The 12,690-nt window shown below is 53.3% G+C and overlaps 1 protein-coding gene across 1 annotated transcript in view; it reads right to left on the bottom strand.

The window, feature by feature from the left end:
• ST8SIA2 (ST8 alpha-N-acetyl-neuraminide alpha-2,8-sialyltransferase 2) overlaps positions 1-5,703 on the bottom strand; it is a 53,623-nt gene extending 47,920 nt beyond the window's left edge. Inside the window, exon 1 of the mRNA XM_033099949.1 lies at positions 5,510-5,703. Coding sequence (XP_032955840.1) covers positions 5,510-5,607 — 98 coding nt within the window. The 5' untranslated portion in view covers positions 5,608-5,703. The remainder of the gene's footprint in view (positions 1-5,509) is intronic.
• Positions 5,704-12,690: the final 6,987 nt, after the last annotated feature.

Raw genomic sequence — 12,690 nt, 5'->3', positions numbered from 1 at the left:
CCTTGCCTGAGCTGTGCCCGCCCCGTTGGGAAAAGCAGTGGGCTTTCTGCGCAAGTGGAGGCTGTGTGCTTGTTACCAGAGTCGGATCGACCTTTGGGGGAAGAAAGACTGAATGCTTATTTTTTCTCGTGTCCTAGGCCTGAGTTCATTCAAGAAATATTTTATGGGCTTCGTTTCCTTGACCCATATACTTATCACCAAGGGCTGGGGATAAGGAAGAAAAACCCAAAACATAATTATTGAGTCCATTTCCATAGGATACTGGCATGGTGGCATGCTACGGGTACACACAGCAGGGGCAGCTGCCCCAGACTGTCCCAGGCGGCTCAGGGTCTGGAAATGCTTTGGAAAGGTGATACCAGACCTTCAGGAGGTCTGACTGTACTGTCACCACTGCTCCAGACCCCCAGATGCCATCACACGGCGTTTGGCCGTGGGGAAGGTGCTGTCAGTTGACAGCAGGATGAGTGGGAGTCAGGAGGGCTGGTGTGTGCATCGAGGAGGAAGACATGTGCAAAGGCGTGAGGTCACGGTGCATTCCAGAATGGCTGGAGCCCAGGGAGGCTGAAGAGGGGCTGCAGGGGCCAGGTTATGTTTTACCTGGGTGCCACGATAAAAGCAGTGGGAGCCCACAGAGAATCCCACTCTCTCTGAGAAGTAGTTATAATTTGCAATTTGTGACGTCCCCACTGTTTAAAAGCGAAGCAGTATTAAAACCTAGCAACCCTGCTTTATACCAGGAGAAAGGCCCTGAGTGGTGAATTGGTTTCTAAGATGGATATCTATTTACAATTTAAATTTGGTGCTAGGAACAGTTGGTAACAAGGATTTGGAACAAATGAGTTAAAAACCAGAGCCTCTTTCTTTCCTATTTTATTCTCTAATCATGTTTATACTTGAGTGGAGTTCCCAGGACTGAAGAGAAAGATAGGCTTAAAAAAAAAGGTTGCATTGTCTCAAACAAGGATGTATGCTCCTTTCAGAGTGCCTGACTGTAACAGCTCAAAGAATAGGTCATTTTCTGTCACATACAGCTGGACACTGCCACCGAGAGGTGGTTCCCCTCATTCTTGGCAGATGGGAGAAACTGGTACCTTCTCAGGTCTCCTGTCACGGCTGATGATACAGCTGGCTCCATCTCGTCTGGTACTTACCCAGACAAGTGACGTTGGCTGGGGTGCAGCAGGACCCCGGGCCACGGTGTACCAGGTGACACATGTTCTGACCACTTGGATGTCCATGCTGACGAGTCAATGTGCAAGAGGGACCGCTTGTTGAAAATCTGTACTGTCACCTCTGCTCCAGACCCCCAGATGCCATCACACGGTGTGTGGCCGAGGGGAAGGTGCCGTCAGTTGACAGCAGAGTCAGGGTTGTGATGGAATTTTCCTGGGGGGTTTTCCTTCTCCAGGCAGCCCCGGGACTCCCCTGAAAGTCTGCGATGCCCATGGCAGGTGACCTTGTGTGGAAAGCCAGAGAATAGTGCTGTCGAGTCACACTGAATTGAGTCCCTCTCCCGTCCTCTTCGTTCACCTTCCGTCTTTCCAAACCACTGTGGGGAAGCTACTCAGGCCAGACCAGGCGCTTAGAAACCGCTGAGCCTTTGGAAGAAGCCTGGGGAATGCGTCGGGAAGGCTCGTTCTGAGACGGCTTCTGTAATATTACCGCAGGAGAGGCAAGGAATTCTGGGCTCAGGGCAGTCTAGCCTGGCGGTCAGGGGCCTGGGCTTGGACTTCTGGGAGAAGTCAAGTCTCTTGCTTCATCACCAGCAAGTTACAGAACCTCTCTATGCCTCAGTTTCCTCACTGATAAGCGGAACACAGCCCCAGTACGTAGCTTAGAGAGGATGGTGAGGATTGAGTGAACTAGCGCTTCAAAGCAGGTGGCACCGTACCTGGCATACAGAGCTCAGCAAACAGCACCTCTCGGTGTCACTGGTAGGTGACCGCCGGATGGGCATGGGGATGACATGCTGATGTGTGTAAAGCACGTGGAATAGCTCTTGGCTCACAGCACGCACGTTCAATCAGTCGGTGATAACAGCCATCATCACCGCCATCTTTACCTTTATCTACCACTGAGACTAGTTACCTCCTCTTCACCAGAATTCTGTGCTCCCTTAGGGTTACAGAAGCTCCTCTGGGGGCGAGGGCCCTGCCTTACGATGAGGGGACCTGGGCAGGCCGGCCCTGTCCTTAGCTCGCTTGGTGTGATTTTGGCCGTGATGTTGCTTTTCAGGGTCAACTTGACCCTAATTGTTAAAGGAGAGGACGTTTCTTAGAGGGAGCCCGATACTCCTTTCCTGGCCTGAGGGTCTGTGAGTCTCAGCCTTGCCCAAGGCTGGTGAGTGTCCATCACTGGGCCAGGCCCAGGAAGGATATTCATCCAACAGGTGTTTATTGAATGCCTTCTGAGCACCAGGTTCTGGGGTCATCGCAGTGGGCAAGACACCAACTTGGGGTTACCCTCAAAACTAAAGTCCAGGGAACAATCACAAAATGATTTTAGCTTTGAACTTGGCCCAATGAGTGCTAAAACTTGGGGTGCTCCATCAGTTAATCGGGGCCATTTCTCCAAAGCCCCACCCAACCTCTGATTTAGGATTTCAACTTACTTATTTTTGGGGAGCTTAGCAGAGAACTCGTCTTTCTACATTCCCTTTTTCTCATTCAGCCCCAGAGAGGCATTTCCAGGAGTAAGTGTGTTAGAAACGTAACTTTGAAAATCACCACTTAGGAGAAGAGCGGTGTCTCTCAGAAAAATGTCCTGGAAGAAAGCCTGGATGCTCCTAACAGCACCTGTGATGCCGGGGGCAGGGCCGGACCTCTGAGACCATCTCATCAAAAGCCTCCTTTTCTAAGACAGGGAAAGAAGAGCTAAGAAAAGTGTATCTCTGTCTTGTTCCTCCAGACAATGCCGGTGTAATTCTCTTTCCTCTTTCCCCGTCTCATTCCTTAATCTTTGCAAAATTTACTCCCCAAAGAGGTTCCTTCCTTCCTTTCTAACAGGAGCCCACTGTTCATTGTCTTCCAAAACGGCCATTGTCTTATAGACCCACGGTGCTCTCCCAGGGAGTGCCGCAGGCAGGTGATTTCTAAGCCTCCCTAGCACAGGTTGGGATGGAGTAGGGGATGAGTGGGCAGGGCCTCAAGGTCTCCTGAAAGGCGTGTGGTGAGGAAGACAGAGCTGGCACCCCTCACTGGTCACTATGCCAGGGCGTTTGCCACGCAGAGCCCCCTCTGGCTGCTCCAAGGATTAAATAAGTGACCGAGCTTGAAACCTGGCTTCTGAGTAGATACCACAGGCTGCTGAGGTCCCCATCCTCTGCCCCTATCCTTCCTCCCCCCGCCATGGCCAGTCCCACATAGGCCTTCACTCCTCTGCGTTACACATGTGGGGGGCAGACCTGGGGGTACTGGGGAAGGCGGGTGTCTCAGGTGGGGACTGGTCAGCCTGAGGACAGGGTCATCAGAGCGAAGGACAGTGTCATGGAAGAGAACACATTTCACCAACTTGACAGTTTTCCCAGGGTCAGCCCAGGCAGGGACCCCCAGGGAAACATGTCCCACGGGCACAAGAGCCCTGGGTTTTAAATACAGATATATGCCTGGGCGCCCTGTTGAAACAATGCGATGTGGGAGTGGGGGGCTTGACAATGCACTTGGTGGGCAAGTGCAGCCTTCTGTGCAAGGTGGTTTCCTGGTTGCATGCTCAAAATGAAAAGTCCCTGGCATGTAGTAGGTATTCAGTTAAACTTCGGTGAATGGATGGACCAGGGAAACCGGAATGAGCACAGCCCTTGTTAGGATTTTAGAGCAGAAGAGTGGACAGCTGCCCGTCCTCCCCTCCCACATGTCAAGGTCAGCAAGTGGTCTGGGCCAGGCAGAGCCCTCACCTGGGAGAAGAGGGGCAGTCTGAGGACGGCCCTCTGCGCTGCGGCCTCCATACCCAAGGCTTGGCTCGCAGCCGTTCCTTTCCTACCCGCGGTTTTGAGCTGAACAGCTACAGAAAGGAGCGTGTTTCTCTATCTCCACGTGGGAGCTGGTGGCAGGCACATCGTGTATTAACTCAGCAGTATTTGTAAAAGTTTTCGGAGCGCTTGGGGAAACCGAGCATGAGGAGAAGAGGCAGAGAGAAGGGTTCTTGAAGTGGGGTGAGTTCCAGAGGGAATTCGAGGGTTGTGCAGACGAGAAGGGGCCGGGAGAAAAGGAGAGAGCAGGAAGTGAGCCAGGTTTGGGTCCCTAGGACCTGGGCATCCCGGGCCCAGGGCTGGCATTTCCCTTTCGAGGGGACGGCCAATGTAGTATGTGCCTCAACTCGTGCTGATGAAATGAAATAACAAACGGGACAAAGGATGGGCACGCGTGGCGCGGGACTCGTGCAGAGCGCCTAGCTTGGCAGAGCCCCCACGCAGGAAGGGACCTTCTGCCCACTCTGAGACCCCACCTGCTCCCTGCCCGGGGCCAGGAAGCTCTCTCCTCCCGGCCCCTCCACACCCTCGCTGCCTCCCCAACTGCCCGCCGCGGGGTGGAGGCTCTTTGTGGCGCCGAAGCGGAGAGGAGCTAGCCCAGCTTGCGTGAGGCTGCCGGGCGGGGCGTGAGTACCAGCCTCCCGGACCCACAGCGGGTGCGTCCCGCGCTGCGAGTGCGCGCTCCCGGAAGTCCCGCGCCAGGGCAAGGGCTCGCGGTCCAGCCCCACCTCTGGAGCCATCCGGAGAAAAGCAAGGGCGAGACCTCACGCCAGGGGGCCCTGAAGACCACTGGGCAGCGGTACAGACTTTCCGGAAAGGTCTCTGTCTCCGTGCAGAGAGCTCACGGGAACCTGGGGGCTCAAAGAGCGCCCGCAGGCTTAGCTGAGTGTCCAAAGCCAGGCGAGGGCGGGGATCTCAGCCAAGCCCCGCGCGCTCCACCTCTAGTGGTTCCAGCGCGCGCCCCAGTGCCGGGCTCCCGGGTCCACGAGAGGCGCGTGTGCGTGTCTCTGTGTACTGCGGACACACCCCTTCCCGGGAGCCCATGCAGAGCCCCCGCCCTCTGCTCGGCCCGGGGATCCCCTCCCCCAGCGCAGAGATCCCCGCGCGTCCCCTGCCCACTTTGCCAAGGCGAGAAAGCGGCCGAGCTGAAGACAAAGAAACTCCTGCCTCCTCCACTCTCGGCCCCTCCGCCTGTTCCAGACACTCCCCGGCGCCCTCCCTCAACCCCCGCGACGTCGTGCGCGGACACTCTGGGGAAGCGGGGGCCGGGTGGGTGAGTCTGCTCCCTGACGAGGGTCAGATGGAAGCTGCCCATGCTCCCCGCTGGGAGACACCCCACGACAGCCGCGCCCCCACCCTCCGCTCGCCAAACCGTCCCGGGCCCCCGGCACCGCCACCCCCGGCCGCAACAGTCCCCCACCTCTCCCGGGGAGAAATAGGGGGGTGCGGCGCACACAAAGCGGGCTGGGGGGGGCGGAGAGTATGGAGGACGGAGAGATCCCGCCAGGGCTCAGCACGGGCCCGGGCGCAGCTATTTACCCGATTTCTTCTTCGATCTCCGAGATGTCTGCGAAGATGAGGAAGACCACGAGCAGCGTGAGCGCAGCCAGCATCCAGCTCCGGAACTGCAGCTGCATGGTGGCCTCGCGCCCGCCGGGACCCGCACGGGCCGGCGCGAGGAGCGGGGCTGGAGGGCGCAGCGGCAGGCGTTGGAGCCTCCGCGCGCGGCGCGCAGCGGGGCACACACCCTGCACCCTGGGCGAGTCCGGGCCAGCGGTGGTGGTGGCGGCGGCGGCGACAGCGGCAGACAGGGGTTGCTCAGGCGCAACGAGCCCGTTCGCTCCCTCTCGGCTCCCGCCCACCCCTCCTCTCTCCTCCCCTCCCCTCCCTTTCCCCGCCCCGCGTGGGGTTCCGCACGCAGTTTGACAGCTTTGCTCCGTGCCTCTGCTCGCCTCCTCCCACCTCAGGACAACTCCAATGTCCAGCCACCCGCCTTGGCTTCTCCCGCCTGCCTTCTTGTAGCTCCCGAGGGCTCTGGGATGTGGCCGGAGTCTGCCACTCCCTGCCTAGGGCGGCTGAGCTCTGGGCACCGCGCGCGTCCGAGTACCGAGCTGAGCTCAGGGAAGAGCGCGCACCGCCCGGTACCCTGCCGGCTGGCAAACGCCCTCGCTCGCTCGCTCTTTGTCCAGCGCCTTCGCTTTCTTGCAAAGTTTTCCCAACACAAAGACCAACACCTCGGGACAGCCCCAGAGTGCGGCGAGGAGGTGGTTTCTGCCAGGCAGCTGTTTCAGCAATCGATGAGTTAGGAGGGGAGGTTGGGGGAAGGGGAGGGGAGAAGAAATATCCAAGACAGGCCAACTTTGGCATAGGTCCAGTTTGCAATTTGTGGGCACGGTGCTGAGCCGCGAGAAGCCACCCCCTGCAGGCGGTCATCTTTGTCTCCATTGGTAGGACAGACTGGGTTCAGAGAGCCTCTCTGAGTTCCTCAGCCCGGGGATCCCCTCGCAGCCGTGGCTGGAACCCTTGGCTGGAACCCCAGGTCTCGCAGCCGTGGCTGGAACCCTTGGCGCCTCCTGGAGTGGCTGCCCTACCCACAGTGGCAGACTCAGCGCCTGCCCCAGCCTGGCCCTCCCGGTACCTACGGCTGGGCTTCATTTCCCCAGCTCTAGCCCTCTCCTGGCAAAAGCAATCCCCCCTGCCTCCTGCCCCAGTCCTATCTTGATGTAAAGGTCTGCTGGAAAACATGGCTCCCACAAGGCCCCCTGCCCCCATGCCCAAATACCTTAGGCTTTCCCAGCCTTAGGCAGTTTAACTCAAATTACATTTTGCACCAATCCTTAGTGGGAAGGGCCCCATTAAGTTTTACTGGAATTAGATAATTATTTTTTTTTGCGTTCATTGTACCAATCCTGAAATCAGAAAATGTAGTTCTCCAGAAATGATCGTCTGGTTTTTGAAAGGGTGCCTGGGATTTGAGTTTGGGGAAAAAGAGTCCTGTTGAAAAAGCTTATATGGAATGTCCTAACTGCCTGGAAAGCACTCCCAAATGAATGAGCGGGGCAGATTGGCTGTGCCCCCAGGGCCACCCCTACAGAGCCAGGCCTGAGAGGGTCGTGGGGAGGGGCTGGCAGTGGTAAAACTTCAGGGGGACGCTGGGAAGGGAAGAGGCCCTTTTTGATTTCCCCACCAAAGCACTGCCTGTGCCCTGGGTCCTTCTGCCTCGTAGTGTGTAGAAAGGAGGGGCAGGCGGGAGGTTGTCCAGCTAGGTGGCTGCTGGACAGCCTGCAGGAGGAACAGGAGAAGGAAGCAGCAGGAGAAACTGGAGAGTGTGTGGGAGCACATGTGCCTTCCCCAGAGGAAGGGTGTACCAAGTCCCTTGAGAGCATTTCATTTTTTCCCTCAGTCCCTTGCAGGATTCATGCACCTCTGCTCCCGGTTCAGTGAGCTTCTCTGGAACACCACGTAGTTGCCTTAGAGTGGGACTTTCTGAAGCTGAGCGCAGTATTGCGTGTCACATTCCCTGTCCTGTAAAGGTGGTAGCAGACATCAAAAGATGGTTGCCCAGCTGCACCTGCCTGCCGCGGTTAGGCCACGTGGTCTAACCATCCTGCCTCTGAGTTTTCTGAGTGCCTAGATCTTTCCCTCTGTCTTGCTTGATAGGTGGTTTAAGAGTTGTGGAGCTGTATTTATCATTGTTTTGTCTTGTTTTTCTGAGATGAATGGTTGGGGTTATCTGAATAAGGAGAGGTAAGAACAGGGTACAGCTGTTACCCTGCATAGTATTTCAGTCACTCATTCATTCACTTCATCACTCAGCAATGTTTATTGTGCACTTGCCCTGTGCCAGGCTCTGAGCTAGGGACCAGAGATACTAAAAGGAGAGAGACACACATTTCCTGCCCTCTAGTGGCTCATGGTTCAGAAGGAAGACAGATGTCCAAGTGCACAATGAAGGTGTGAGATTGTGAGCTACAACAGAACTAGGGTCCCTGGAGTAGCTTATAATTGATTAATAAGATCACCCAAGAGAGCAAAAAAGAAATTGGCTGGCCCCTCTCTCCTCTGCTCTTTGCTTCTCTACCAATTACACTCTGACTGTCCTGTACCTCACGGGGAGATTGCCGTGATCCTAAATTCATTCCAGGTCAGGTACATCTCATTGCTACAGGCTCTGTTCCATCAGCGTTGATTTCCCTTTCCTGTTAGATGGCCCACGTTATCATCCCAGGCTCAGAGCCTTCCTCCTTTGGATCCACTTGAGAAGAGTCATTAAGAGCAGCCAGGAAAAGTGGAATCTTTCTGAGCAATTCCACCCTTTAGGGAGCAAGCCTCATTGCCAGACGCACAGAGCGACGTCCCTCAATCCATCTGCTGGGAAATAGAGCGAGCTTGGTAATGTAAAGGCTACTCTCGCACCGAGAGTACTTGAGATGGGCTTCTCCTCGGGGTATTCAGGCCTCCTTGTGATAGTTGACCGTGAAATACTTCCTATGGGCACTTAAGGTTTGAGTCCACGTGGGCTAGCTGCTTTAACGGTGATCTGAGCGGCTGGCTCCGAACACAGCTTGTACTGGTATCTGGAAGGAGGAGGACGCCTGATGAGATTGGCAGCCAAGTGTCATGTGTGCTGATGCTGGGTAAGCGGCCACATGGGCACGCGCTTGGCTTGGCCACCCCGACCCTTCCTTCCTCTCCGTCTGATCCCTCTGTCAAAGCAAGTCCTATTTTTTCTGCCTTGGTTTCTCCAAGATACCAGAAGATCCCGCGTAATCACTGCTGTAGGCTACATCACCGAATGTTTGGGTTAAGACAGAGGAGTGTAATACAGGAGTGGCAGCCAATTAAAAGTCGTTACCATTCATTAACATTTTAACTCAATTACTAGCGTATATTAGCTAATCAGACAATTAATAATGCTGCGGGAAGTGCATATCCAGGCGGGGTAGAGGCGCCACTCTGCAGAGGCCTGAGGGGGCGTAATGGGGTCACACCATGAATGGGGTCAGCAGCCAGACGGCCCTTCCTTATCTGGACACTGGCTAAGGCACGCATGCTTCTCCTTCCAGCTACCAAGCCCCAGTGAGGACTGCCGCCCAGAGCTCAAATTGGAAAACCCCAACACTGTATCTACTGTTTGCACATCTAACTAAACTATACACACACACCCAACTCTCAGCCCCAGGTATGTGGAGTTTTCACCTGAACTCCTTCCTGGGGGTAATAAAGAATCCTCCTGGCAGTATTTCACAGGGCTTCCATTGTCTTCATTTTACATCTGTGGAAACTGAGGCTTAAAAGAGGCTACATTGCCCCAGATGGCTCAGTTGTCAGAGAGGGAATTTTAATTCTGTCGGCCTCCCCTGGTCTCAGCGACTTCTGGGATCACAGGTTGGCCAAGGACCCGGCCAGCTCTTCGGGCAGTTCTAGATGGATTTGTAAACAGACACCATCTTTGAGTTTGACTGAATCCTCTTAGTTCCAGGATGTCAGGATTTAGGGAACAAATTTATCTTTGCTCAGTGAACACCCTTCATCATTGGTGAGACCGTAATCATAAATCTCAATTTTCACCTTTCCACGTGGAAGAGACTGGTACTTTCAGTCAATCCAACCTAAAATAATAATAGTCAATAAATAATTTTATTATCTAAAATTCTGATCTAGCACCTAACACCCTTGCACTCGCTCAAAAAGCAGTTTAGAATGTTAAGTACAAAGTGGTAATGGCCTTGTTTTCCATCATCTGTGAAGGAGGACCTGTGAACAGCTCTTTGTGGGGGGAAGAGGTGTGTGTAGTGGGGGTGTAAAGAGATAGAATATCATAGTCAGAATAGATTAATAGGCTATTGTGTTTCTGCACCTCCGATAACTGAGAAAATCTGCCTTCTCTTAAAATTTACACTAAATTTGAATGTTCTCGAAAATGCAACATTCTCCCATTCAGAATCAAAATCCTAGTGGTAACAAGGTAGAAAAGTAAATGGGCACATTTGCATTCCATTTGTAGCTTTTGTAAATAGCAAAATTGTGTATTAACCAAAGAAAGAAAAGAAATGCACCCAAGCGAGCGCTGTAAATGTTTCTGGGATTATCAGCAAGAGATCTCGGATGGACCCGGGCAGCAGCTGGAGGTGGAGGTGAGGTGATAGTGGAGATGGGGGATGATTCCATTTTTTTGCTGGGATTTTTCCAGACTCTTTGGTTGGGACTAAAAATGGTTTTGAACCAAAGCGCAAAGTCAGGTACCAGAAGGCAGAGATAAAGAAAAAGGGGCGTCCTCTCACGATTCCCCCCACAGTGCGTCAGTGGACTTGTCACTGTGATGTCTGCATCAGATTCCTCTCCATCAGCTCACCCAGCTTTGTCTGAGTCTAGCATGACCCCGCCTTCTCATGAGGCATCCCAGGAAGCTGGCTGGTGTCAGTCATCCCTACGTGTCAGATTTGAGTCACTTCTCTTAGCCTCTCTGTGGACCACAGGCCTCTCCATTCTTAGAGTTGGAAGGGTTGGGTGGAGATAATGCATTCCTGTCCATTCAGTCACGTAACACCTGTTGTTGCTTCACCTGCTGTGTGTCTGGAATTATGCTAGAGGGCTGGGATGCAGGCGTGAGTCAACAGGCATGGTTCCGCTGTGGAGCTTAGATTCCTGTGGGATCCTACAGATGGAAACCTTGGGGACCCAGAGACCCAGAGAATTGCCCACAAGGCCCGCTGCTAGTTTCAGAGCTGAGAACAGATTTGAGCTCTCCCGCCTCCTGCTTAGGTTCAGTGCTAGTTCTCTGGCACATACACTGTTTTATTTTGTTTGTCATGACATTTCAATGAGATTAGAAACTCCCACGGGGTGGGGACCTTTATTCCTCTTCTGGTCCCACATTGTCTAGAAGAGTATTAGGTTGGTACAAAAGTAATTGCAGATTTTGCAGTTTTTAACCTTTTAAACCGCAGTTATTTTTGCACCAACCTAATAGAAACCCATTCTATGCCTGTTCCAGCTACGGCCAATTTCCAGCCACCATCATCACGTAACTGAAGCTGACGTTGAAAAGAGGTGTGCACTGATACAGTTAGCCAGAGTGTTCCTACCACATACATGCAATAAGTGAAATAAGGTCAAGAGCACATTTATGTAAAAGATCTTACCTATAGTACTATTAATTACTATTAGCTATTAATAGTAATAGGTGATTACTATTACCCATAGTAAAAGGCAGAAACTAAAACTAGGAAGTGATGAGTTCTAAGTATGTGTTGCCTTTGTTTTTAGTCCAGTCTATTGAATTGTAAGTGTGTATGTTGTCATTTTCGGTAAGGGTTTTGCGAACAACCAGCATCAGTCCTCTGCAGCACAACCCTGGTGACCAGTGGTAACAAGAAGTTGCGAAGGTCACGGTCACCTTGGTGAGTGTGCTGGTGAAATCCCATTTCTAAGTGATCTCCAGGTGGGATCGTGTCCCAGATCCTGCCTGCATTCCCCAGAATGTCTGCCTGCTGGGATCTTAGCACAAAACACAGGTCCAAGCAGGGTGCCCATCGGCCCCAAGTGGGTTTCTTATAAAAGGCCCCGCTGGGTGTCTTTTGCTACCTCTCCCCTGCCTCAAATGGAGTCTTTCTGGTTGTGCATTCTCTCCTCCCAGTTCCCCCAGTCAGATTGGACAAAGCAGACTGGAAACACTGGGGGAGGATCAAGAGACCAGTGTTTTTGGCTGCATGAGTGCATTAGTTTGGATTAGGTTTAGCTACCAGCAGCAGCAGTAAACCCCAAATGCCAATGGCTTATTCAAGACAGAAGTTGATGTCTGTCTCACGTACAGTTCCCCCAGCCAGGCTGGTTTGGCCATGTGGTCCCCAGTCCTTAAGGATTCCTGTCTTCCCTGCTTTCCTCTCCACCGTCCCCATGTGGAAGCCCTCTCTTCATAGCCCATCACATCCAGGTTCCAAGCAATAGAACGGAGGAAGAGCTAAAGAAGAGAGGAAAGTTCCTGAAAGCTGCCACACAGTCCTCCTGCTTACTCCCTTTTATCCAGAACACTGTCACTTGGCCACACCTAGCTGCAAGGGAAGCGTGCAACAAGTCTTCATTCTGGCCTTCTGTGTGCTCAGGAAGAAGTCTACTACGGAAGAGGGAAGGGCAGACATGGGGACAACTGGCAGGCTTTGCCACAATGGGAGTGGGAAGGAACACGGCAGGTTTTTCTCTTGTGTCGGTCTCCAGCTCTGCACACGCGTCCTTATCCGCCCCTTTAAGATGACTGTGTGGAGCGAGGGCTTGCCTAGTCACTGACCAGAAATCATGTAGTGTGTGGGCAACAGAGCTGTTTCTGCAGCTGAGTTGCAGACTGTTGCGACTTTCTGTTTCTTAGCACCCTCCTTTGCTGCATTCATTTCATTGTTATCACCCTAGGGAGGCAGTGGAGTTTGATTAAGCGGCTCTTTTGATTCTAATGCTTTGACATGTAGGACTTTTCTGACCCCGGAAAGTACTCCTCCCAGAACTAGTCAGTTCCCACAGACAGTACAGGATTTGCCTGGGAGTGTGCCTTTCAGATACAAACCAACCAACCCAGAGCCCACACCCCCCACTTCCTTTATGGGCTCTGGGCCACTATCCCCCGCTAGATTGGACAAATCACCCTAAGGCCAGGTACCAGACGACCAGGAACAGCCCCAAGCCCCAGAGCCCACTGAAATTATGCAAACCAGCCAATCCTAAGGCGT

This window comes from Rhinolophus ferrumequinum, chromosome 28 (assembly GCF_004115265.2).
Source record: "Rhinolophus ferrumequinum isolate MPI-CBG mRhiFer1 chromosome 28, mRhiFer1_v1.p, whole genome shotgun sequence".
In the NCBI taxonomy this organism is placed as follows: domain Eukaryota; kingdom Metazoa; phylum Chordata; class Mammalia; order Chiroptera; family Rhinolophidae; genus Rhinolophus; species Rhinolophus ferrumequinum.
The sequence above is the reverse complement of the archived record's forward strand: the minus strand, read 5'-3'. Positions and strand labels throughout refer to the sequence as shown.